At 36.2% G+C, this 24481-nt stretch overlaps 2 protein-coding genes and 1 long non-coding RNA gene across 7 annotated transcripts; 2 read left to right on the top strand and 1 right to left on the bottom strand.

Moving 5' to 3' along the window:
* Window positions 1–187: 187 nt before the first annotated feature.
* On the top strand, window positions 188–13675 carry LOC114164262 (sucrose transport protein SUC4-like). 3 transcript variants are annotated; one of them, XM_028048865.2, is made up of 6 exons: window positions 188–988; window positions 5847–6586; window positions 7010–7073; window positions 7156–7199; window positions 12643–12802; window positions 13124–13675. In XM_028048865.2, exons 1-5 carry the CDS (start codon window positions 487–489, stop codon window positions 12799–12801), a joined length of 1509 nt encoding a protein of 502 aa, XP_027904666.1. In that variant the 5' UTR covers window positions 188–486; the 3' UTR covers window position 12802; window positions 13124–13675. The 3 variants fall into 3 exon arrangements, 2 of the variants coding, with proteins under 2 accessions (XP_027904666.1, XP_027904665.1); XR_003599516.2 differs by having other exon boundaries at window positions 189–988; window positions 12643–12866; XM_028048864.2 differs by having other exon boundaries at window positions 189–988; window positions 12643–13675.
* LOC146883968 (uncharacterized) lies at window positions 9192–10354 on the bottom strand. The gene is made up of 2 exons (XR_014984640.1): window positions 9903–10354; window positions 9192–9558 (listed from the first exon to the last, which is right to left on the bottom strand). It is a non-coding gene; the product is annotated as an uncharacterized LOC146883968 (long non-coding RNA).
* Window positions 13676–14352: 677 nt separating the features above from the next.
* On the top strand, window positions 14353–18835 carry LOC114162903 (protein DETOXIFICATION 48-like). Of its 3 annotated transcripts, XM_085666895.1 has the most exons (5): window positions 14353–15793; window positions 16292–16340; window positions 16448–16534; window positions 16610–16945; window positions 17142–18835. In XM_085666895.1, the coding sequence occupies exons 4-5, from the start codon at window positions 16787–16789 to the stop codon at window positions 18627–18629; spliced, it is 1647 nt and encodes a 548-aa protein (XP_085523021.1). In that variant the 5' UTR covers window positions 14353–15793; window positions 16292–16340; window positions 16448–16534; window positions 16610–16786; the 3' UTR covers window positions 18630–18835. The 3 variants fall into 3 exon arrangements, with proteins under 3 accessions (XP_085523021.1, XP_085523022.1, XP_085523023.1); XM_085666896.1 differs by lacking the exon at window positions 16292–16340; XM_085666897.1 differs by lacking the exon at window positions 16292–16340 and having other exon boundaries at window positions 16448–16945.
* The last annotated feature ends 5646 nt before the right edge of the window (window positions 18836–24481 follow it).

The raw sequence follows: 24481 nt of genomic DNA, 5'->3' as shown, positions 1-24481 counted from the left end.
ATTTGACAAATTGTGAGATTGCATAATGCAATGACAGGAAAAGAAAACCGGATTGGATAACACACGGTAATTAACACATGTTTCGTTGAAGGATAAAGTTGTCATTTGGCATTCCCGAAAAAGCGAGGGAAACCAATATTATAATAATATTATTATTATAAAATAAAATAACGATTCCGTACAGAGTAACAGTTGCTGTCCAGATTAAGGCTTAGGGGAGGACGGATCCGTAAATAGGTGGTGAGGTGAGGGTATGTTTGCAATAAACATTGCCATTGACACAGTCATACATTGTCTGTGGGAAGCGCAGTGTTTCAACGGAATGAAGTGTGCTACAATGCGCCGTCTCCAGCGGAAGCGCCACTCTTCTCTCTTTCTCTCTGTCTTCCTGGTCTTGCGCTATGCCCTGAGGAAACGGTCACACGGAGATTGCGAACAAGCTAGAGATGGGGACAGAAGGGTCACGGAATTTGGAATTCGGACACAATGGCGAATCAAGAAACTCAGCAGGGCCGTCCCCGGCAACAACGCCGGTCCAAGGATCGACCGGTGGTCCCGGCTAGGGTTCCGTTGAGGCTGTTGCTTCGGGTAGCGTCGGTTGCCGGAGGCATTCAGTTTGGGTGGGCATTGCAGCTCTCGCTTCTGACGCCGTACGTGCAGCAGTTGGGGATCCCGCACGTGTGGGCCAGCATCATATGGCTCTGTGGGCCGCTCTCTGGGCTGCTGGTCCAGCCCCTCGTGGGCCACTTGAGCGACCGCTGCACCAGCCGGTTCGGCCGCCGGAGACCGTTTATCTTGGGCGGAGCATTGGCGATCATCGCTGCTGTTCTGGTCATCGGTCACTCCGCGGACATCGGGTGGTGGTTCGGCGACACGCCCCATCATCGCCCCTGGGCTGTGGGCGTTTTCGTTTTCGGGTTTTGGATTTTGGACGTGGCTAACAACGTCACTCAGGGGCCCTGCAGAGCTTTGCTTGGTGATCTCACTGGTATATCTTTCTTCCCTCTGAATTTCCAATCGTTGAGGACCAAATCAAAGCCCTAAATTTGCACTTTCCTCCTTAAATATTAATTACACGTTCGTTTTTTATTCTCGCACTGTACTTTTATTTTTTCATGATTTTTCCTTAAAGGCGCGCTATCATCATATATTCAGTTTGGCTCCAACATGTTTGCTGTTTAGATTGGTTACAATTACTCTAACCTGCCAAGGAAGTACTTTAAAAACTACTAAATTGATGAACTAACTATTAGGTAATGTTGATCTCCCAATTTTCGACATATTAAATCGTGTGACAAAGTAATAGATGAAAAGTTGATGTTCAATTTGGAAAATTTATGTGCGTTTGGTACAGAACTGCAGCTCCGTAATTTTTATTTTACACAAACTCAGGCCGTGTAACTTGTGCAGGGCTATTCAAGGTTTTGCTTCTGTCCAAATTGATAGTTAGAGACAAAATTGCCCCAACTGTCTTACATTGGTTTCTGTCAAGGAAACCATAAGTCACTTATTATTGTTTTGGCTAGAAAAGTCTCCCTAGGGTTAGAGTGGCTTTTTCTCATGGTATTCGAATTGTTAGCATGGGTTATTTCTGATGTATAGCTACAACGTGCTTTCCATGTTTAATCAGGAAAGTAATACGATTTTCTTAGCAGGGAACTGAAATCCTTGATATTATGCTGCATTGCATGTACTCGTGATTTTGGTTCTTTAATGTTCACTTTCTTCAGAGGCCATTTTGGTTGAAATCCTTGTGCTATCTTTTTCTTTTTTCAAGACCCTTTGATTCTGAAGATATTTAAATAACTGGATAATTTGAAGATTTATGTTAGAGGAAGCTATTATAATTTATAATATTAGTACATTGAATTTTTTGAATTAAAATTGAACGAAAGATTCCATTGGCAAAGACATGGAGTTTGGTAATGGGACTATACATTGGGTATTGGCCGCTTAAGGAATTGGCCTATAATTCCAGTGCTGACTCTAGACTAGGGATACATAGGCTAAAGGGCGATGTCACCCTGACCAACACAGGCCAATCGGGCTAGTATCTGCTGCATTGCTGGTTATGTCGGGTGGGACTAAGTGAACTGATGGGTTTAATTACTCAACCCGTCCCCGCATTGCCATCTCTAAATTTTATGTCTAAAATTGATTCTTAGGTTAATGAATTGTAATTATGTCTTCTTGTAAAGGTTATTAAGAGTATGTATGACTTATAGGACACTTTGGGATGAACGGCAAATCTTACTATGCGAAATGACTATACAAGCCTACATATGATGTTTAGTGCATGTTATTTGTTGTTAGTAGGATCTTAAGAGTTTATTACTAGAAGCTGATGGAAGATTTTAGAGATCTTTGTAGTTATTACTATAGAAGATGATGTATTATTTCAAATTAATCAATTGAATAAATTTCTTTTTTTGAGATTTCTCCTTTCAAGTTGGTGTCGGAGCTCCTGAACTTGGGGGTTCAGCTTCTGCATTTCTTCTTAACCGTCTTAATTATTGTTCGTTTTAGGGTTGCTTAAAGTGCACCCATTTCCTTTAATTATTCCTTATTATCTAGGAGGGGAGTTAAGGAATCCCTACTATTTATTTTGGGTTAAATATGTTTTAAGTTCCTAAATTTTGACGTGAAAATGGAATTTGTCCTTGTCCAAAACTTTGATATAGTTTGGTCCCCAGAATGAATAAATATAGTCCTCCTAACCCAATTGCATTAAATTTTTTTTTACGTGTCGAACGACATTTCAGGTTGGCGTTTGTGTTTACAAATTTTGCACGTTCTAGCTCCAATGCCAATCTAAAACGCTGGTTAACAACTTAAGATTAAACACAGAGAAATATATTTCTAGAGGGCTTGAAGGACCCTTCTATTGTTTTTCTATTTATATTGATTAAGAGTTAATACAATAGGGAGATGGAAGGTCAAGGGACTATCCTAGACTGCTAGCTACAAAACTAGGAACAATAATTAGAGATAACCCAACATACAACTCCATAGTTTAGGCCTACTGGCTACACTAACATAAGTAGACTTAATAATTATTCCAACAATACGTAAAAAAAATATTAACGTCATTGGGACAAGAGAATTATATCCATTCATCTTTAAAGTTTGGGTACCAAAATGTATCAAGGTTTGAAATAATGACAAATTCCAATTTCGCGTTCAAGTTTTGGGACTACAAACATATTTAACCCATTTTTTTAGTATGACAACTTAAGATTTTGAAAATCCTTGCAAGACTCCTTCACCCTCTTCAATTGAAGAAGGAATGCCTGCACTAAATGCTGAAATTGAACGTCTAAAATATCTCATGAAGTCTATTAGTAAGTCACCTTCTAGTACTTGCTCACTAATCATGACATGTGAGAATTTCAATTCTTCTTTCAATGTTTCTAAAACTACATGTAAGGACTCTGGTGCGACAAACATATGATCCTTCATTCATCTCTTTTAACATCATATGTTTCTAGTGACCACATTACTCTTGCCGGTGGGACATGTATTCTAGTAGCTTGACGTGGCAATATTTCTCTTTTGCCCTTCCTCAGTCTTAAAGATGTCCTTTATATTCCAAAACTTTGTAATAAACTTATTTCTGTTTAAAAACTTAATGATAACCTAAATTGTTCTATAACCTTTCCCACTCAATGTGTTTTTCAGGATCTTGCAACGGGGATGATGATTGGAATGGTTAAGGAATAGTGAAAGTTGTATTGCTTTAACAACTTGGAAACTAAGGATAGTATTAGTATACAAACAGGTACTTCTTGTCTCCAGTCTTGTACTACTACTTTTGAGTCCTTTCAAATTTGGCTTTTCCACTATCGTCTTGGACATCCATTCCTTTCTCTATCGTAGACTCTTCTTTCTTTCAGATTTCTCCTTTGAAGTTTATCATTTCAAGGAAAATCTTAGGAACAAATGTAGAGATTTTTTCAATCTCTTCAATTTAGGAGCCATCCAGAATTTTAGAAGCCAAGGGCAGTTTGAGTAGTTTTTTTTTTCCTCTCACAGTTTGTGGGATTTGGGGAAGCGAAAGGAGATGGTATAAGGGAATGGCTGAAAGGGTAACATTGTTTTATGTCTTATAAAGAGTATTTTGATCATATTCCTAACGAATGTGTGACATCTTAACACAGTCGTCCATTTGTAGGATAGAGGAGATACTGGAGCGTGAAGTTTGCAAGAGTGATTGCACCCAACATAACATCAAGACTAAATAGGGTCTACTGAGATGTTTATTTTAGAGTTGGAAGATTTAAGATGGAGAGTTATTGGAGAAAATAATATTTTAGAGAGAATATCTAAATGAAAAGGGCTTCGTTATATTTAGTTGAATAGATTCTTAATACACTGAGTGAGTGGAATCTATTTCCTTGGTGAAGATTAAATGGGTGTAACGTCCAAGATGTACGAAGATGCATTTCCTCAATACAAAGGTCTACTATTTCTTAAGTAAATGAATTAAGCATGGCTGCTATTGCCACTGAACACCCTAATAGTAGGTAGAAACTGACATAGCTGATGATTTGATGGAGAGTTCATTAGAAAGTCATCAAAGGTGATAAGCCTTTTGGAGGTCATTGGAATACTGTTGGAAATCTGTTGGGAGTCACCAGCAGTAAAAAGGTCACAGGAAAATGTTGCTAGAAGTGTTTGATGGTGGAGAAGAAGGCCAATGGAAAAAGGAAGGTGAAAATAGAAATTAGAGCTGCTGAAATAAAAAACATTTCTATATTTTAAAAGCATGGTATGAGAACTTTGATGGGATGGTTCATAGCGGATGCATTGGCATTGATCTTATATTGTAAATTGTCCTAACTCAGCACTAAAACCTAGCTCAGGGGGAGAGGATTGCCTGTGTCTTATGAGGAGTATTTGGAATTATATTCAACAATGTTGGGCATCTTAATGTAGATAAACATTTAGTTATTTTTGCGTGAGACAATTTCATATGGTACTGTACGGGGATGTCCTTTGCTGGGGGGACCTGCATCCTTTCTGAAATCTATATTTGCTAAATTTTAATACAAAGAAAGAATCTCTTGCTAATATTCAAATATCTGATACATACATGCATTCTCATACTCCATAACTCTATCATTTATTTGGTTCCTCGCTTCTAAATCTACGTGATGTATCGTGTAAGAAGTAAAAGGTTGATGTGTATATTATATCATAAAATTATCTTTTGTAAATATTGTGCACATCTTCTGGGAAGGTTCTATTCGTTTTCTGTCTCTGTTCTTAAAGTATTCCCGCTGAAGAAAAACTACTATATCACTTAAAACTTGAAATCAAATTATCAGCATCTGACAATGGTGAATACATGGAAACACAAATATTGTACCACATTCGGTATCACAAATATTGTAACACAAATATTCTATCTCATATTCGGTAACAGTAGGAAAGAAAAGGATAAAAGTCACCTTACCCTCTCTCCTCAAAAACTGGATAAAATGATCCCAATAGACACAGAAGATAATTAGAATGGTAGAAAATAATAAATTCTCTACCAAATTGCTAATGTTTATTTCTACACGGATGATTGTCTGCTTGGTATGTACTTCTGAATAGAGCTCTCACTTAATTAAAAGGACATGGTTTTTATCTTTTTATTTTGATCACATCTTGCCTGAATGGTTTTGCAAATGTGGCCTTAAATGTCTGAATAAAACCCCTTCAACCCGACCTCAAAAAAGAACGGAAAAGATACAGCAAGAAATATCTTATCTAAATTGTAATTTATTTAAAATATCAGCTATAAAAAGAAAACAATACATTGACTGCCTCTATATTTTGTTTATGTATCTTTGAAATGTTAGGTAAGGATCACCGAAGGACTCGTGTTGCAAATGCTTATTTCTCCCTGTTTATGGCTATTGGTAATATTCTTGGATATGCAGCTGGGTCATACAGTGGTTGGTACAGGGTCTTTCCTTTCACCATGACCCCTGCATGCAATATTAGTTGTGCAAATCTCAAGTCTGCTTTCTATCTTGATGTTGGTTTCATCGCTGTCACCACTTATATAAGCATCATGGCAGCTCATGAAGTGCCTCTGAGTTCTAGTAGGGCACAACCTGTTGAAGCAGCAGCAGGGGAATCGGGTGTTGCTGGAGAAGCTTTTCTGTGGGAGTTATTCGGGACAGTCAGATATTTTTCAACCCCAGTATGGACAATACTATCTGCTACTGCCTTAACTTGGATTGGATGGTTTCCATTTCTCCTTTTTGATACTGATTGGATGGGCCGAGAGATTTATGGTGGTGAACCAAATGAAGGCCCTAATTATGATATTGGAGTTAGAATGGGGGCAATGGGCTTACTGCTTAATTCAGTTGTTCTTGGAATAACATCTGTACTCATGGAGAGGTTATGCAGGAACCGGGGGGCTGGGTTTGTGTGGGGAATCTCAAATATCTTGATGGCTGTCTGCTTTGTTGCAATGCTTATTGTAACCTATCTGGCAAATAGAATTGGCTATATAGGCAAAGAACTACCACCAACTGGCATTGTGATAGCTGCATTGACAATCTTTACCGTTCTTGGGTTTCCACTTGCAGTAAGTTGCTCTATTTCCTGCTAAAAGCATTTTGTTTGTTCTTTTTTCTGTCAGTATTGAAGGCACCCTTTCTGTCTCCCATGTTCCTTAAAACAAAAACTCAAATTCTGTCTTTTTGCACGGTTTCAGTTACTCATCATATGAAGTATCTTAATTGATTTGATTTTGTCTGCATGATCTCCTTAGCTCAAATTGACTTCCGTTCTCCTATGTACCTTAACATAAACAGTACTATTATGGCTCCTTGAGTCTCTTGGCTCAATCTTGGCTGCAGTCTTACCACAAACTGGCTTTTTCTATCTCGAGAATCAAGACACGTCAAAATTTAAAATTTGGAAATATCCCCATTAATTGTGCATGATTTTGCCAATATATTATTTGATCTGTGTAAGTTAATCTGGCTTCATGGATCAATTATTTCAGATCACTTACAGCGTTCCATATGCCTTAATTTCCACACATACTCAGTCATTGGGGCTTGGCCAAGGTGAGCAGGGTTGATACCTTATTCTTTCTTGAGTATATTATTGTATTTTATGGCTACTTATATTAACTGTTAGTATTTCCAGGATTGTCAATGGGGGTCCTAAATCTTGCAATAGTGCTCCCGCAGGTATTACTTTTTGAATTATCCCTATTTTTTATTTCTTTTGTTGGATGGGGTGAGGTGGGAGGTTGAGAACCAAAGGAAGTTTTTTGCAATTGCTTGTTTGGCATTCCCAGGAGATTTTGTGAAGAAGAGTCTTTGGACTTAAAAGTCTAACTCAACTTCACAAAATTAGTTTCTAAGATGAAATTTTCATTCATATGTATCTTATAATTTGGCTATATCTTTGGTCAATGTGAGATCTTCAATAAAAAAGAAATCCAACAGATGATCAACAAAGAGAAATTAAAGAGATGTGGTTGAATTTGTAAATCAGTTTACCATTATAGAGTATTATTATAAAGGTCAGTGAACCTCTGTTGCAGAACACATGGTTATAAGGACAGAGGAGCACTACATTACAGTTATTCATTTGTACCAAACTACAGCTGTCAGCTGTTTAGTTCTAACTAATAACAACTGTTCCATGTGTTTAGTCTTTGGATGTAAAACATGATTGTGAGATAAATTTACAGCACTGAGTGATCACATTAAATAATCAGAGTACGACAAGGGATAGCTTGCTAAGTGAGTTGAGTTTGAATCCATAATAGAGCAGTAGTAGCAGAAGCAAGGCTTGTGTATAACTTTTGTGCTTGACCGAGCTAAACCAGTTAGTTTTCTTGACAACCAAGAATGCCGCACCATAAATTGATCTTCTGTTATCAGGAGAAGTAGCCCAATCAGCATCTATTTTGAGAGTTTAGAACCAGAAATCATAGGAGAAAAATTGGAATCTGTTCTAGCATATTTGTCTTGGCTAGCAGATCCTTTATATATTATGTTTGTGTCAAGAGTGCCATTGGGCTGTGGGTGTACTTCAGAAAATGATCCAAGGCCCCTAGTGTTTGAGTGAAAAAACGTAGTCTAGTTTATGATTAAGAGGCTGAATCAAGGACGTATAGTTTCTAGTTAATCAAATGCTCCAAACTTATTACAAATATAATCAATTGTAGGACCTCTCACGGACTCGGTGAAGAAATTTGCCAAATGATTGTTAGAGTTGACAAAAACACCAACTTTGAAGCAATATGCAAGGAAGTTTAACTCTCTTAGCGACTGCTTGAACAAAATAGTTCACAAGAGGTTGAATCCATGATTGAATACCCTCCTATTGCATTGGCTGGGGACAACATTTTGTTTCTTTTGTAGGAAATTAAGTTATTTCCAATAAGAATGCAGTTTTGGAAAGTAGATATCTTTTTAGTTAGAGAACCTATTGAATCCTCATCCAAATATCCCACAACTCAATGGATAGTAAGGTATTCTTGCCTGCAGATATTCCTGTCATTTGAAATTACTTAGATACTCTTAATTATATCTAAAAGGTTGGTCTAATTTAATGTATGTTTCAATTTAACGTATTTGCCAAATCAGTTATTTTTAATGTAAACATGTTTCAATTCTTTTATTGTTGTTTAAAAATTTGTATTTTAAAAAATATACATGAATACTTACAAATATTCATTAACAATTGTGGTTACTCGCGTAACGCTCGTGTGGGTATGGGTTGGGTACATGAAGAATTTTCATCCAACGGTGTGGGTAATGAGGATTATTAGTCGTTTTTGTCTTGTCCTATTACCATTCCTACTTGGAGCTCCTTTGATACATTTCAATATACAAATGAGAGAATTCCCATGTCCTTCACAAGGACAGTTAAGAAATTTATTCACAACCTGCGGCAGAATTAGTTGTTTCCTCCCAAATATTAATCACATCTGTCCTTTGAAAAATGGTAATACTAATCTTTGAATTGTGCTACATCTATCCCCAAGAAGTGATGGTGTCTACCAAGATCTATTGAAGTCCCAAAGACCGCAAACTTTTCTCTAATATGCAGCCATAAGCAACATCATTCTGTCCTTTTCATAAAAAAATGCAGCCATAAGACCTTAATGGTGGCAAATGTAAATGATACATACGAAGAATTGGAAAACACCATAAAGGCACTGAAAATTATTGGTGCGAAGAATTTGTATTTATTTCCAAACTCATTCACTAATCACACGAGCACAAAAAATCAACTTCAAAAAGGGTGAAATGGTGAATTTTAGAATGCTACGTAACTACAGATCAATCTTGTTTTCCAACAAGGATTATCAGTCTCCAGGATAGAATCAATTTCCATAGTTAGGTGGTCAACGTTGTCATCACCCTTTAGCTAAAGCTTGATGTCAGAAGTTCAAGTGTCATAGTTGGTCCCATCCAGCTTGTCAAAAAAGTGACTGGGAAGGGATACATTTGGAGAAAATACGAGGATAAACCTTGGGAGTTCGTAGTGGTAGAAGACACCATGGGTGACGACCTAAAATATGGAAACAACCTGTAATAGCAAGAAAAAAGAAAGTTAGAGCCCCTATAATGGGCCAAGAAAGCACCGAACAAGGTAAAGCGCAGTGGGAAACATTGATAACAGTTGGAAAGAGTGTGACAGCACAACTCGGGAAACTGAAGAGACACGATGTTTTGATCCACATAGGATTGAGTCACGAGCCTAAACACAAAATAATCCTTCTTGTGACATATGGTTGAGGCAAGAAGCATACCCCGCCTTGAGTTGGGATGAATTTAAGTTTTTTCTTATAGGAAAGAGGAAAAGCTATATACACTAAATACATTAATGTTTATGAAAAAATTGTAGGCAGTAACCGAGAATTATGAAATTACTTTTCCCTTCTGTTCAGTTCTTTTATCTCCCCAGTATTGAATCCTCCCTTTGTTTCTTCGTTTAACAACAGCAACGACTTTTTCTTTTATCTCAAACACTTTATCCCTCTGTGCCTTATAATACGTGCGATTGAGGAAAGCTGATATATCCTTTGCTGTAGTAAGAAACATACAAGTGTCACTTCCTTGGCCTTTTCAAGTATGTGAGAAAGACACCCCTTTCCCTTGAGATAGGTTAGAACAAGATGGGACCATCTGAGAAAGTTTTCCCATTAATCTGTGTGAAGCTCTAAAGTCTTGGAGTTCACCAGTCTTTTTATGAAAAACTGAAATCTTTTTCTGTTGATTTTGGATCAGACATCATGGAAATCTGAATCAACAACCTACTGTCTAATGAGTGATTTTATAAAGAGAAAATTGCAATGAAGGCTATTATGATGAAACTGTAGCTATTAAGGTTGCACACTCCTGAAGATAAAATGGCGAGGAAGGTCGTAAGTGGTAAAATAGAGACCTGGACACCAGGGAAAAACCTAGAGCTATGATACCATGTGAAAAATTGTGTAGAAAGTAACCAATGATTGTGGAATTACTTTTCTTGATATGAGATAGAAATAATACGTGGGTGTTTAACGAAAAATGATTAAGAAAAGGAAATAAACCTCCTCAAACAAAGGAAATAAATCTCCTGAAATAAAGACAATTTAAATCGGGCAAATGTACCAAATAAACTCCTAATTCAAATCCTTTAATTTTAGGGATTTCTTACAAACAAATCTGTAGTTATTATTCAATCAATCTATACTTATTGCACAGTAAATGTGCAATATTTACACCCATATTTCAACAATATTTAAATGAAGAAATACGAAACTCATCTCCATGAGACCAACTTATAAGGTGGGAGTTTCCTAAATCTTTATAAGTTATTGGTAATAGCTATCTATTGAAAATGTGAAAATTGAGACTTTTTCCAATATATCGATTATATCCTGCACTATTGAGCTTGATAGGTAGATGATAAGGTAGATAACCTAGGAATTAATGTAGGATAAACTTTGATATTATCCTAGAATCTAAGTTTTGGCTTAACCAACTTTAAAAACTAGTTCATGAGGTGAGGCCCATGCGAGTTACTCCCTACTTATATACATTGTGACTATATTACTAGTCAATGGTGGTATCATTAACTCCAAAAAAATGGCGCCGATAGATAGTGGATCCACCGAGATGGCACAAGGTAGGGTTGTTTCTTGTTAACCTTTAAATACCATGTTGATAAGAGAGAAAGCAAGACACATGATTAAGAAAATTGCCTAATTACTATAACTGTATAAATCCTAGAATTGCTTAATTACCATAATTAAAATATCTACAATATCTAATAGTCTATAAAAATATATGAGTTAAATCTCACAAGTGGTCCTGAATCAGAGTACCGTCACAATTTCTCATCACTTGATAAAATGAGATTTATAAATGAATAATCAATTAATTGACGTTGATTCATGTATTCGGATACCATTAATAGCAACAGGCAGTGCAATTATAGTCTGATCCCGTACGGTGAACTTCCGTAATTATACTGATTTATAGTTCTCTCCCAAGGTATTTTGCTGAGTAAAACTACGAGGGCAGTAATTTTCGTGCTGGGGCCATCAATTGAGATGTCTTTTGACTAAGAATAACAATTTTTGGCATGGGAACTGAGAAAAGTTTAGAGAGTTGAGACATTCCTGAAACAAGTGTCAAGATATGTCTGATACATGGGTCCTTTTTAAAGGTTTCCATGCTTATGTTTTAACTTTTAATTTGGTCAACTTATTCCCACCTTTCATCTGCACAGTGTAAGACAATTAAAAGCTGTCCATTATTACAAGAGTACAACAAGAAATATATTTGAAATAGGCACAAAAATAAACCATCTGTATAAAAAAAAAAATAGTAATGATCTCCAATTCCTTGGCAAATCTCTGGAGAAGATTTCATTTAATAAATCATGACCTGAGCACTCAAGGTTTGTCCTTGGATATTTGTTTCACACCAAAACATTCTCGAGTAACGATTGAGATTATGAGCATTTTGTTAAAGAGAGGTAGATTTGTGAACAGGAAAATTTAGCAGAGCTTAATAAAGCTTTTGCTTACTCCTGCCAAAGCCTTTAAAATTAGTTCAAGGGAATTTGGATTGAAGGACACAACATTCGCTGGGATTTCAAATTGCCTACACTATAGGATATATGCATCAATTAAATGCACTATACCGTGACTTACATTATGGTCTTTGTCATTTCTTCAGGCTCCACTTTGATTTTTTTCATTCATTATGAGCCCGAATTATTGCCTCTGTAAAACTAATTCAGGCTGCTGAAGAAAGTACTTGAAATACTCATCTCAATTAATTCACTTTTCCTTGATCCATCATGTTCTGAAATTACGTATTGCTTGAGACAGGCAATTAGATTTACCCAGAGTCGCACTGCTAATTTGTACAATCATGCAGGTTTAATGAAAATTTGCTTTGTACTTTTGCCTCTTCCCAGATACACATTTCAAGTAACTGATTGACAGATTTCAAACATGCCAGTAGACCTAGATTATAGAATTATTTTCAAATAAGAAAATTTATGGAATTATTTTACAGTTGTAAGTTTACGGAGATTTATCTCTTGCAAAAGAAAACTTTGTGGTGAAGGATCTTATTTGAGCTCTAAGTTTATGTATATGAATGTTTGAATTAGATGGTGGTGTCCCTGGGAAGTGGACCGTGGGATCAGCTATTTGGTGGAGGAAACTCTCCGGCCTTTGCTGTGGCAGCTGTTGCAGCCCTTCTCAGTGGATTCATAGGTATCTTGGCTATTCCCCGATCTGGCGGTCAAAAGTCTACAAGCCAAGCATGAGGTATCATGTTCTTTCTACATTTGACACGGATTTCTTTTGAAAGAGGGATGAGGAAAATGGACAGGTAGCAATAATTTGTAAATAGTTATGTGTTTGATTGTAGTCTTTTTATCGAGCCTTCTATTCATTGAAATATCTCCGGCCCAATCTTTTTGTAATACGAATAATTGATTACATGGATGTGTTTTTATTTTATTGATCATTATTTATGGGCAATGAACTAAGTTCTACTGCTATTATTTTCTGATGTTTTGGAAGCTTTTGACTCTCTCTCTGTCTCTCTTTTGTCATCCTGATGAGTGAGTGGTCTGTTTTAAACAGTGAGAATGTTCTGCTTTGTTAACCACGAGGGACCCTCTACTGGCCGTAAGAAAGGGTGATTTTTCTTGATGTATAAGGAACAATGTAAAAGAAGAAATTCTTATAGCACTACTTTTCCAAACATCCTCTGGCAACTCATATAATCATGAAAGCTGCCATCAAATACTGATTAGAAGATTATCTGCAATCAGTGGAGAATTTCTTCATTGTAAATCAGCACCACCTGTGTAGATGTTGCTTTTAAAGGCTAATGCGGTGGGAAGTAGTTGGGGCATCTTCTGTAGGTTCTAAGATTACTCGTGGGCGACATCTTTACAACCAAGATGAGTTGCTGCTGTTTGAGAATTATTCCATGTGAAAAATTCTTTTATTTTTAGGATTGTGCGTGATGCTTCAAGCATGATGTATTGGAATTTTAAGACTTTTGTGTAATTTGTTTGTATTAGATGAATGTGCTTATTGGCCAACACTGAATATGATAATTGTGCTGATGGAAACCTTGATTAAGACACGGTTTTAATGACCCATTTTTCTTTTGGGTTTGATTTATAATGGTCATTCATTTAATGTGTACATTTAATTTATCTTACTTCTTTTGAACATGGAATAAATTCTTGTTTTTAATACACTTCACTATTCATGAAAGTCTGATTTGCTTTCAATTCTTCGTACATTTGTCTGTTCCTAAGACTCAAAGAGCATTTAAAATATCAACCTTTATGTCATCATTGTCCTAACTATTAGTGAATAGATCTTCCAACCACGTGCCAGCTGCGCTGCTGGAATTTATCCGTCTAACCAGCCAGCAAAACTTTCTGTAAAGATTGGATTGAATTTTGCAGGTTATTATAATTTACAGGAAACAAGTGTTTACTGTTGCCGAGAGGGTTGGATGAATGAATCATTACATATTTTCAGTTTATTATGCTCATTTTATATAACAAAACCATGATTATTAATTTCTTTTAGTTGCTGGTAATTATTGGGCACACATTTCCATACTAGATTGTATGCCATGCGTATTCTACTGTTCATCAGAGTTCTAGCAGGTATGCTTTCTGGATTTCATCCATATGAACATGCAAGTGTATGTCTCCATAAATGATCATTTATGTCGCGTAGCGACGGAATTCAATAGTTATATGTATCTCTTCATTAAACCAATGTACTTGAACTGGTAGAGTAATAATCTCAAAGTGAAAACACTTATCATTCTTTTCCCTTTCATTAAGTTAAAAGAAGTGGTGGCTGATCTCCAATATGGCAACTTGTTTTCTGATATCTTTTTTTTTATCGATAACAGTAAGTTGGTACGCCATGATGACGTGATCCTGAACTCGTGGCTGCTTCAATTCATTTAATATAATCTTTTGCTGTTGGAGAGATATCTAGAGCTTACGCAGCTTCACCTTGCCAATCCATTTAGTGTGCCAAATTCGAGATAGGTTTCCTCCCATTCATATTTATTCATTGTTTGGATGAGACTGGTTTTTTCAGATTGTCCATTGTCAGAACTTTCACTGTTGCTTTATAAATTAATTCCAAAGCATTGGTTCCCTTGCATGATACATATCTTTCATTTCACATCAAATTGGTGAGCTACAGACACATGGAATCTGACATGGGATGGCCTTGAGTTACAGCAGATTTTTAATATATTTTCTTTTATCATTATACAATGAAATTCTGATGGCTGAAGTTGCTCAGACGGCAAGGGAAAAAAAAAAAGAAAAAAAAGAAGAAAGAGTTTACCTGCTGTGTTTGGGCTAATGATGATACAGAAGTTTCTGTTTCCTCATATATAACTTCATGCTCTCGTATTCACAGACAGACTCATCTTAATTCCATCATCTTCTGATATAAGATTAAATGGTTGTAATTTGAGCACGTAATTCTCTCTAGTGTCTCCTATCTCCCATCTGTCTCTTCTCCATACGGCCAGCTACCATCATTCCCCATTAACACCACTGGTGGTCCCTCTATGACACCAACACCTACCTCCATAATCCACACACATATTTTGCATATGTAAATAGATATACACATATCCATGAAGATAACCTTTATAAAAGGGGAAGTGGGAAAAAAAAGTGCAATATAATATACCCTGTATTTAACCTTTTGCAGCTTAAAATAAAATCCTAGGTAGGAACACACTAGTTTTATAATATGAACTAGGGAAAACAAGCCTATGAACTTTGATTTGTAACCATGTATCTCACTTAGAATTCATAATAACTTTTCATTTTCCTCTACTGTTTGATGCCAAGAAATATATATTACATGGACTAGTGGACACCCGTCCACTACATATATATATTTGAACATATCTGCTTGGTAGGGGATAAAACATTGAACAAGTGATAATAGTGGGAGTACAGCAAGAGGCATAGAACCGTGTGGGTCCAAAATTGGATGCAAGAAAAAACTTGCTTCATCTGTTAAATAAGGTAGCAGTCAAGGAATGTTTTGCCCTTCGGCTGGTTCAGATGGTCTATATATAGACAATGGATGTGTTGGGAATGGAATTTAGGACATGGTCTGGAGAAGATTGAGACATGCATGGCTTCTGCCTCAACCAACATGCAATGCCAAACATTTTTTGCCAGCACTACAAATTAGCAACTACCACCCACTGTCCAAAACCAAACAAAATATGTTGTAGTGAAAGTGAGTTAAAATTTGTACAAACTGTTGTTCTCTTTTTATTATATTCTGGTTTTTCTCTTTCTTTTCCACTTTTTTGCTCTTCTCTTTCTACCTTCCTTTTAAAGGTAAAAGAATTATAAAAATTTTGTTGAGTGCAAACACCAATGCATAAGCATCGTGTGTGGCCTTTCCATTCTAAAAGTATCACATCCCATACCAAAATGAAAAGGGAATATTAGTAATAATAAGTTTGTTTGACAAGTAGGGGAATTTTTCTTTGGTGAATTGGGTTGGCATTTCCAGTTTGAGGATAAAATTCTGTGTGTTCCTTATACAGGGAAATGGAAAACCCAACGTGGTGTTTTAAAAGATTATCCACACATAATCCATCCATTAATAACTGGGGGAGTTTAATTTAAACCACTACTATGGCCATCATTATCAAATCAAAGCGTGTGATCGATTTGACGGCTAAAATAACCACTAAAGCGAATAAATCTGTCCATTCTTTTTCTTCAGTTTCACCATCCAAAAGATAACACCTTTTGCTTCCTCTCCACACTCAAAGGTAAGGTAAAGGGGACCTTCCAATTTGTTTTTCATCTTTTTCCTTTTAAATATATTATTATTATTATTATTATTATAATCACATATTCTTATATTTTCTTTTTGTAGACAAAGAGAAGGTCGGTTGCCTCCGAGGACCTCCACAAAGCATTTCTTCCGTTCAAGCTTCTCTCTCTCTTTCACCCTTTTCTTTTGGTAATTAATTTCATAGTCATATATAATGTATATAGTTCAGCAATATTTGTGTATAATGACACGTAACCTTTGTAGGGCCACCTTTTCATTCATAAAAACACATTCCCCTTCACCCTTTCCCTCGCATCCTCAAACACAAAACCCTCTTATTCTTCCCTCACACACACAACTTCAAACGCACTGCACGATCACTAACCCCAAACACCACCTACCTTCTTCTTCTGTTACATACATAATATATCATCATCCATCATGTGTAATCCCAAACCATCCCCATCATCATCATCATCATCCCCATTTCTGTGTCCCACAAAAGCCCACATCATAACCCCCGACCCCAAACTCAAAAATCACCCTCCGCTTCATCGTCAACTTCAGGATGAACTTCACAGATGGCCAACTCCCAACGAGGTAACGACAGACACACAGAGAAGATATTAATACTCATTTTCTGTGAATGTAATTTGAATGAAGTTGCGGAAGATACCATCTTCATGGTCACATCACACGATGAAAAACAAACAATGGGAGTTTGTGATATTAACGTGTTTTTGTCGTATTTTTTGTCCATGCTACTTTATAATTTTTTAGTGCATTGGTGGTGCAGGTAATAGCAGAAATGAAGGCACTGGGGAAGATATCATGCCCAACAGCACTCACGGGGTTGCTCTTATATTCAAGAGCCATGATCTCAATGCTCTTCCTAGGTTACCTTGGGGAGATGGAGCTCGCCGGAGGCTCTCTGTCCATCGGCTTCGCCAACATCACCGGCTACTCCGTCATCTCCGGTCTTGCCATGGGAATGGAACCCATTTGCGGCCAAGCCTACGGCGCAAAACAGTGGAAAACGCTGGGCTTGACCCTCCAGAGAACCGTCCTCCTCCTCCTCTCCACCTCCATCCCCATCTCCCTCACCTGGCTCAACATGAAGTCCATACTCTTATGGTGCGGCCAGGACCACCAGATATCCTCCACCGCACAAACCTTCATCCTCTTCTCCATCCCCGACCTCTTCCTCCTCTCCCTCCTCCACCCTCTCCGCATCTACCTCCGAACGCAAAGCATCACATTGCCCCTGACCTACTGCTCCGCCCTCTCCCTCCTCCTCCACCTCCCCCTCAACTTCCTCCTAGTCGTCCACTTCAAAATGGGAGTCTCCGGCGTCGCCATAGCCATGGTCTGGACCAACCTCAACCTCTTCCTCTTCCTCTCCTCCTTCGTCTACTTCTCCGGCGTCTACAAAGACTCCTGGGTCCCACCCAGCTCCGACTGCCTCCGCGGCTGGTCCTCCCTACTTGCACTTGCGGTTCCCACCTGCGTCTCCGTCTGCCTCGAATGGTGGTGGTACGAACTCATGATAATCCTCTGCGGCCTCCTCCTCAACCCCAAAGCCACCATTGCTTCCATGGGCATCCTCATCCAAACCACCTCCCTCGTCTACGTCTTCCCCTCCTCCCTCAGCCTCGGCGTCTCCACCCGCGTCGGCAACGAGCTCGGCGCCAACCGCCCCGCCAGGGCCCGCATTTCCATGATAGTCTCGCTCGCCTGTGCCGTCGCGCTCGGCCTCGCCGCCATTGCTTTCACCACCCTCATGCGACATCAATGGGGCAGATTCTTCACCGCTGACACCGATATTCTCGACCTCACCGCCTCCGTGCTCCCCATCGTCGGCCTCTGCGAGCTCGGCAACTGCCCCCAGACCACCGGCTGCGGCGTCCTCCGCGGCAGCGCCCGGCCCACCGTCGGAGCCAACATCAACCTGGCCTCGTTTTACTTGGTGGGCATGCCCGTCGCTGTTCTCCTCGGGTTCGTCGTGAAAATGGGTTTTCCTGGGCTCTGGCTTGGGTTGCTTGCGGCTCAAGCCTCCTGCGCTTCTCTCATGATCTTCGTTCTCTGCACCACTGACTGGAACGCTCAAGTGCAGAGAGCCAATGACCTTACCACCGCTAATTCTGCTTCTCCCAAGTTACCCACCACTCTCACGCCGACAACCTCAAACCATGTTTCTCTTCCAGAGACTCTTGCCACCCATGATCACCTTCCCCACACACCCTCTCTTGAAACAGACCCTCTCATTATACACACCGTAAATTAATTCACCCATTATTTAATTAACCACTTCATCATTCCTCGCCAGAATCCACACCAGATTGGATTGTACAAGTTGTACTGAGGACAAAAAAAAATTTAATATTTATCTTCTCCCCCTGTTTCTCTCACATTCATTATCCACTCTTTTTCAGGTGGTCGCGATAGTAATGATGAAATTAAACTCCTATAAACTCGGTTTTATTATGTAAAGTAACTTTCTTTTTAATATTCTAGTGGAATAAGATTTTCATGATATGAACTTTACACACGGGTTTACCCGAGGAGAGGAAAAATATAGTGTGTATAAAAGAAAGAACGAGTCTTTTATTATTATTATTATGTTTTTCTCAGAACCTTTCGGAGAAAGAGAAAAGCATCGGGTTCAGATGTCGGTTTTTATTGAAGGAAAACAAAAGGGGTTTCTGAGTAACGTTCGTGCTGTTTCCTTCCCCAAAGGGCAAAACTCTTGACTGTCTAAAAATGGAAAAAAGAAATACCTCTAAGACCATGAAAACCAAGCCTAAAGCGTGAATTTAAACTCGATCGCTTTCGTTTCTCACTGTTCCATGTAAAAGATAACAATAATAAGAATTATTTGAAAGAAAAGGGTATTTGGGGCGTGAAGGAAAAATAGCTTTGATCCTCACGTCGCTCAATGAGTGTATGATAATGATGGTTATTCATTAGGGTTGGTGTTGAGTATCTAAAACTGGAGCTCTAATTGTACATTCTCGTAAATGGTTGTCGTACAATTCCGTAATGTGCGTGTGATGCACAGAGAGAAAATTGGCCCCATGAGTGTGTGTGTGTGTGTATTATCATTGCTATTATTATTTAAGTTTGCGCTGCTTCTTCTTCCCACACACCCTAACGTGTTGTGTGTGTTGAACAATTTGTTCTCCTCTCTCGTTAACTTTTATTAGGACCACTGTATATGATTGAATGACACATGTCTGTGTGCGAGAAACATTACATTTACGAAATGATATGTTTCTGTAATGTTTTTCAATGCACGATGCACATATGGCAGAATGATTAGTGGTGGACGAGTTGTGACAGTGGCAATGAAAAATGCGTAGAATATATATGCTTCTTACTTAATGCTCTTTTCCATAGTGTCTGTACGACAAATAAAGAAAGGATGAGCAAGGAAACAAATAGACACAGACAATGACGCGAAAAGACAACAAAAATAAAATTCAAGTTTTTTAATGTATATGTTTTGAACAACTTCAAATGTTTGATGCATGATCTTAAACCAGCTTGCTTATAAACTTCTAAACACTTCCTCCATCCATAGCTATGATTGGTTTAGCATTTCCTTTACTCTACTAATAGTTTGTAAATGAAGTCTGATGTTGTCTGGTTTAAGTTTAAAACATTGAAAAGTAGAGAATTGGAAACACAGTTGAGAAGAGTAGTAGAAAAATAAAAATGGAAATACCTTGGTGAAAGCAGCAGAGAGATGGATTTGATTTAATAAACGATTAATGAAGTTTTTGAGTGGCAAAGAGAGAAGCAGAAGTGCAGAAGGCAGAGAGTGGCTGGTGGGGGTGAGAGGTATAATGAAAAAGAGGTTAGAGTGAGTGTGTTTTATTTTACATGGTTAATGGTCTCAAGTGTACGATAAAAAAAAGGTTGAAGACAAAGAGACAGAGACAAGGGCACACACAAATGGAGAGAGGTATCTACTGAGAGAAAACAGTAAAAGAATGATAACAATAATTGGTAGGAGAGAAGTATCTACTGGAGAAGGGTATTGGAGGGGCCCTGTTTGGAACTGCAGAAACAAAATCCAGCTATTATTGCCTCTGTCTACTTCTCAGATGACAAAAATATTGCAACAGTGCCTCTGCATTGCCACTTCCCCACCACCTCATTTGTTTTTCTCCATTCAAGAAATAAATAAATAAACTTAGCAAACATTTTGTTCATTGATTCATTGATTCACAACAATGAGTGCTTGTGTTGTATGAGAAGGGCCCATCTCATATTTTTGCAGTTTAGAGTGGAACGCCAAGGCCATGTTTGTCGTGTTGGCCTTCTTTTCCTCCCGACCTAGTGCTTCAAACCACCTTATCTTCTTCCACTTTTCATACTTATAATTCTATCTATATATCTATCTATCCTAGTATTACTTCATACTTATACACTTCTGGCAAACAATTCTCTTTATAATGCCTCCTACACATTTCCAACATTTCATCATGCCTATCCAACATTTTTAGTTTCCAACACAGATTCTGTGGATATATGCCACCTCTCTCCCAACCCTTTTCTCCCTGTGTTTTCCATCTCAACCTAAACCTTTATTCCTCTTCTTCCTCTTATTCCTTATTCATATTTCATTTCTTGACTTTCATACTTTATTTCTTGACATGACTTAAGGTAGATTATTGATTAATGTATTAATGTATTACTGTTTTTTCTTTTAAAAGAATCTATGACTCATGCTAAATCACGCCAAAAATTCAAAGATGGAAGTCAAAATATAATTTTCTTTCGTTTCGTCTTATTTTTACTATTTGCAACCCTGAACTATCTTGTATGAGATGCATCCTGCTGCAAATCACAACTTAACAGACCACTAATTTCGTACTCAAAAACGTCTGTTGTTTAAAGTTCAGAACTTTAAAAGGGTTAAATTAACGAAACCTGCATACGAGATTTCCACTTACAAGGATTTTTGCAAGTTGGTATTGTCATCATATATGCATTAGTGAAAGCTGTTTCCATGCCCACCTTTTTTTCCGTATTGCCACTTTTTTCCCTTTCATCTTTCATCACACACATAACATAGGTTACATGTATATACCATGGATGATATGTGTGCATGCTTGCATGCTATGATATGTATGTATTTTTTTAAAGTTAGATATGTATTTGAGGTGGATCACGAGGTTATCGAGAGTTAAGGTAAGTTGTTGTTTTCTCATGTGAAAATCTCACATTAACTAGAAGTTAGACAAATTTATAATGTATAAATATATATAAATTTTATTTTACATATTAATTTTATGGGGTTGGATTATTGTTAATTTTTTCGTAAAAAGAAAGTGTGTTGGTGAGTATAGTGGCGGATGTTGGATGATGAGGGAGGCATAAATGAGAGTGGGGTCATGGGGTTGAGAAAAAAGAGAATAAGTATAATGATATTTTAATTACTAAATTTTGATATTTTTTTTTTACCAGAGATGTGATCTTTTAAGTGATTTATTTTTAAATATTAAGAATAAATAATGAAAAATAGAAAACCACTTTAAAAATAACATCTAAAATTATATGAAAAAATTGTGAAAATTTAGTAGTCAAAAAATTATTTTCCAAAATATAAACCCACACTACTGCTACTGCTAAATTTAATCTTTGTACTATTGCTGCACCTTCTTTGGCTGTACAAAAGGTAAAAATAATCTTTCTACTCTGTGGTGGGGTTCGCACATTCTCACTTTTCCGAACAAAATATAATATGGTACAAACTTGTAAGGGATAAAGCAAAGATAAATCTTCAGTTTTTCTAACCTTCTCCCAAAATCCTCACCCACTTTCTTCCTTTTTCTTTTGCATCATTTTAGGATTTTTTTTTTCACCCTAAAATTCGACCAATTTGAGTATGTAAATACTTATTAACTTTAAAGAAAAAGAACTAAAACTTAAATTTTATGTAGAAAAGTATTCTTTTTTAAACAACTTTAGTTCTTAAATTTATAAAAACAAATTATTTCAAAATGTTGATAATCTTTCCATCTTTGTTGATGTTACTTTTCAATCAAAGTGCGTAACGATTTTTTAGTTAACATTCATAATTTCTTTCGATTATTGTTGACTCAGATTGTTTTTTATGTTGATATTAACCACAATTATTTATTATGATATTGATTGAAGTTATTGGTTAGACTTTTTTTTTTTGTTGTTGTTGATTGTTGATGTTTACTGAAAAATTTATCAAATCGGCATTGACAAAAAAACAATCTTAGTTAACGTTGGCCAAAACATTTCTCAATTAATACTAAAAGAAAATAATTATAATATACTATTAACAAATTGGCCGTTGATAAATCATTATAGACATCAGAAAAAATTATGATAAATGTCAATTAAAAAAAATAGTTCATATATATAAAAAAAGGTCCCCTCAACATTGTACAAGAAAACCTTAATTAATAATGAGCGAAAAATAATAACAATCTACAACGAAACCAAAAATAATTAAAGCAATGTAAAGAAGAAAAAAAAAAACTCTAGTTGGTGTTGTCATTGACTAAAAAAATCTAAAGATATTGATCAAAAAACAATCCCGTGAAAAAATAAATCTAATTGATACGTACAGGTTGAAAAACATTTGTCATCAGCTAGCTAAGAATAACCTCAATTAATATAAGTTGAAAAAAATATAATATATCTGACATCTGTCAAAAATACTGCTAATGTTAACAAATAAAACATTGACGAACATTGATCCAAAAATACTTTAGTCTAACATGAAAAATAAAATAACATCAATAATGTCAACTGAAAAACAAATACAATTGACTTTAGTCTAGAAAACAATTTCTCTAACATTTGTCAAAACAAATGACAAATGAGGAAATTATGAAATCCAAACATTACTCAAGCCAACAATGTACTGGTCATACTTAAGTTGATGAACTTCCAATAAAAATCAAGTTAAAAAAATAAAGTTAAATATGTTTTTGGATCTTGAATTAATTTAGTCTTTTATTTTTAAAAATGTGTAAATTTAATCCTTTGAACCAATTTTTTTTTTAAATTTATTTAACGTTTTAAACGCATTTCTCAGCTAACATTGAAGCAAACATATATAAAACGGTGTAAACAAACTAAAATACTATAATGAAATGTATTTGAAACACCAAATAAACTTGATAAAATTTAGTTAAAATAATTAAATTCGCATATCTACGTAATTGAGAGACTAAATTGGTTCAAGAAGGACTAATTTCAATTTTCACTAAAAGTTAAAGAATAAAAAATATATTTAACCCCAAAAAATATCAGAAGAAAAGTCAAAAATTTGATAATAAAAAAAATGAATTCTTAGATAAAAAAAAATTGAGCACTTGATAAAACAAAACGCTCATAAATTTAATGTTTTAAGATTTTATAGTTGTTTCTCTTTTATTTACCTTCAAAGATAATTTTCAGATGTAATTAATGATTTTTTTATAAAGAAATATTTCTTTTATAATTGATTGGATTTCCCAATAAGTGCGAACCAAAAGAAGATTACAGAAGATTGAGGACTATAACAACGTCCAAGTTAAGTTTTTTGAAAAATCTTTTTCTCTAAGGTACAAAGCTTCAAGTGAAATTCCAAGTTAAAGAAAATTCAAAGTTACAATTGGGTCAAACCAATTAGTCTCTAAAGGTTGTGTGGAAAAAGAAATCTTTTCAAAATCAGGTTGAACCGGAAAATCGATGAATTAATTGCGACCAATTAAAATAAATTATTCAATTGGTTTACAAAATAGTCAAAGAAAAAATTAATAATAATAATAAACCAAATCCCACAAAAAATGGATTCACACTTCATTACTGAACAAAAAAATTAATACAATATTATTTTAATTTTAAAAAAATAAACTTAATCTGAATTTTTTCTTTCTTTCTAAATACAAGGCTTATGTGTATTAATGAAATTAATTGCATTATGCTATATTTGATTTTATATAAAAAAAGGTTATGAAATTATATTTAATATATATATTATTGGTTTTATGATTTCCCTTATAAAAATTCTGTGTGTTTGATTACGACAGTTTTGAAGACATAAAAGATAGATTAATTGGTTAAAAACATTGAAGTTATTAAAAAAGGTTGGTCAAACGGAAAAAA

This window comes from Vigna unguiculata, chromosome 9 (genome assembly GCF_037176805.1).
Source record: "Vigna unguiculata cultivar grain cowpea cultivar isolate G323 ecotype 2 chromosome 9, ASM3717680v1, whole genome shotgun sequence".
NCBI lineage: Eukaryota > Viridiplantae > Streptophyta > Magnoliopsida > Fabales > Fabaceae > Vigna > Vigna unguiculata.
This window is presented reverse-complemented; position numbering and strand designations above follow the sequence as displayed.

Excerpts from the sequence above, each read along its gene's own strand:
- LOC114162903 (XM_085666896.1), top strand. The coding sequence starts at position 16,787 with ATGTGTAATCCCAAACCATCCCCATCATCATCATCATCATCCCCATTT. Across the intron at positions 16,946-17,141 it reads GATGGCCAACTCCCAACGAG|GTAATAGCAGAAATGAAGGC; the intron begins GTAACGACAGAC and ends TTGGTGGTGCAG.
- LOC114164262 (XM_028048865.2), top strand. The coding sequence starts at position 487 with ATGGCGAATCAAGAAACTCAGCAGGGCCGTCCCCGGCAACAACGCCGG. Across the intron at positions 989-5,846 it reads TTTGCTTGGTGATCTCACTG|GTAAGGATCACCGAAGGACT; the intron begins GTATATCTTTCT and ends TTGAAATGTTAG. Across the intron at positions 7,074-7,155 it reads GTCATTGGGGCTTGGCCAAG|GATTGTCAATGGGGGTCCTA; the intron begins GTGAGCAGGGTT and ends TAGTATTTCCAG.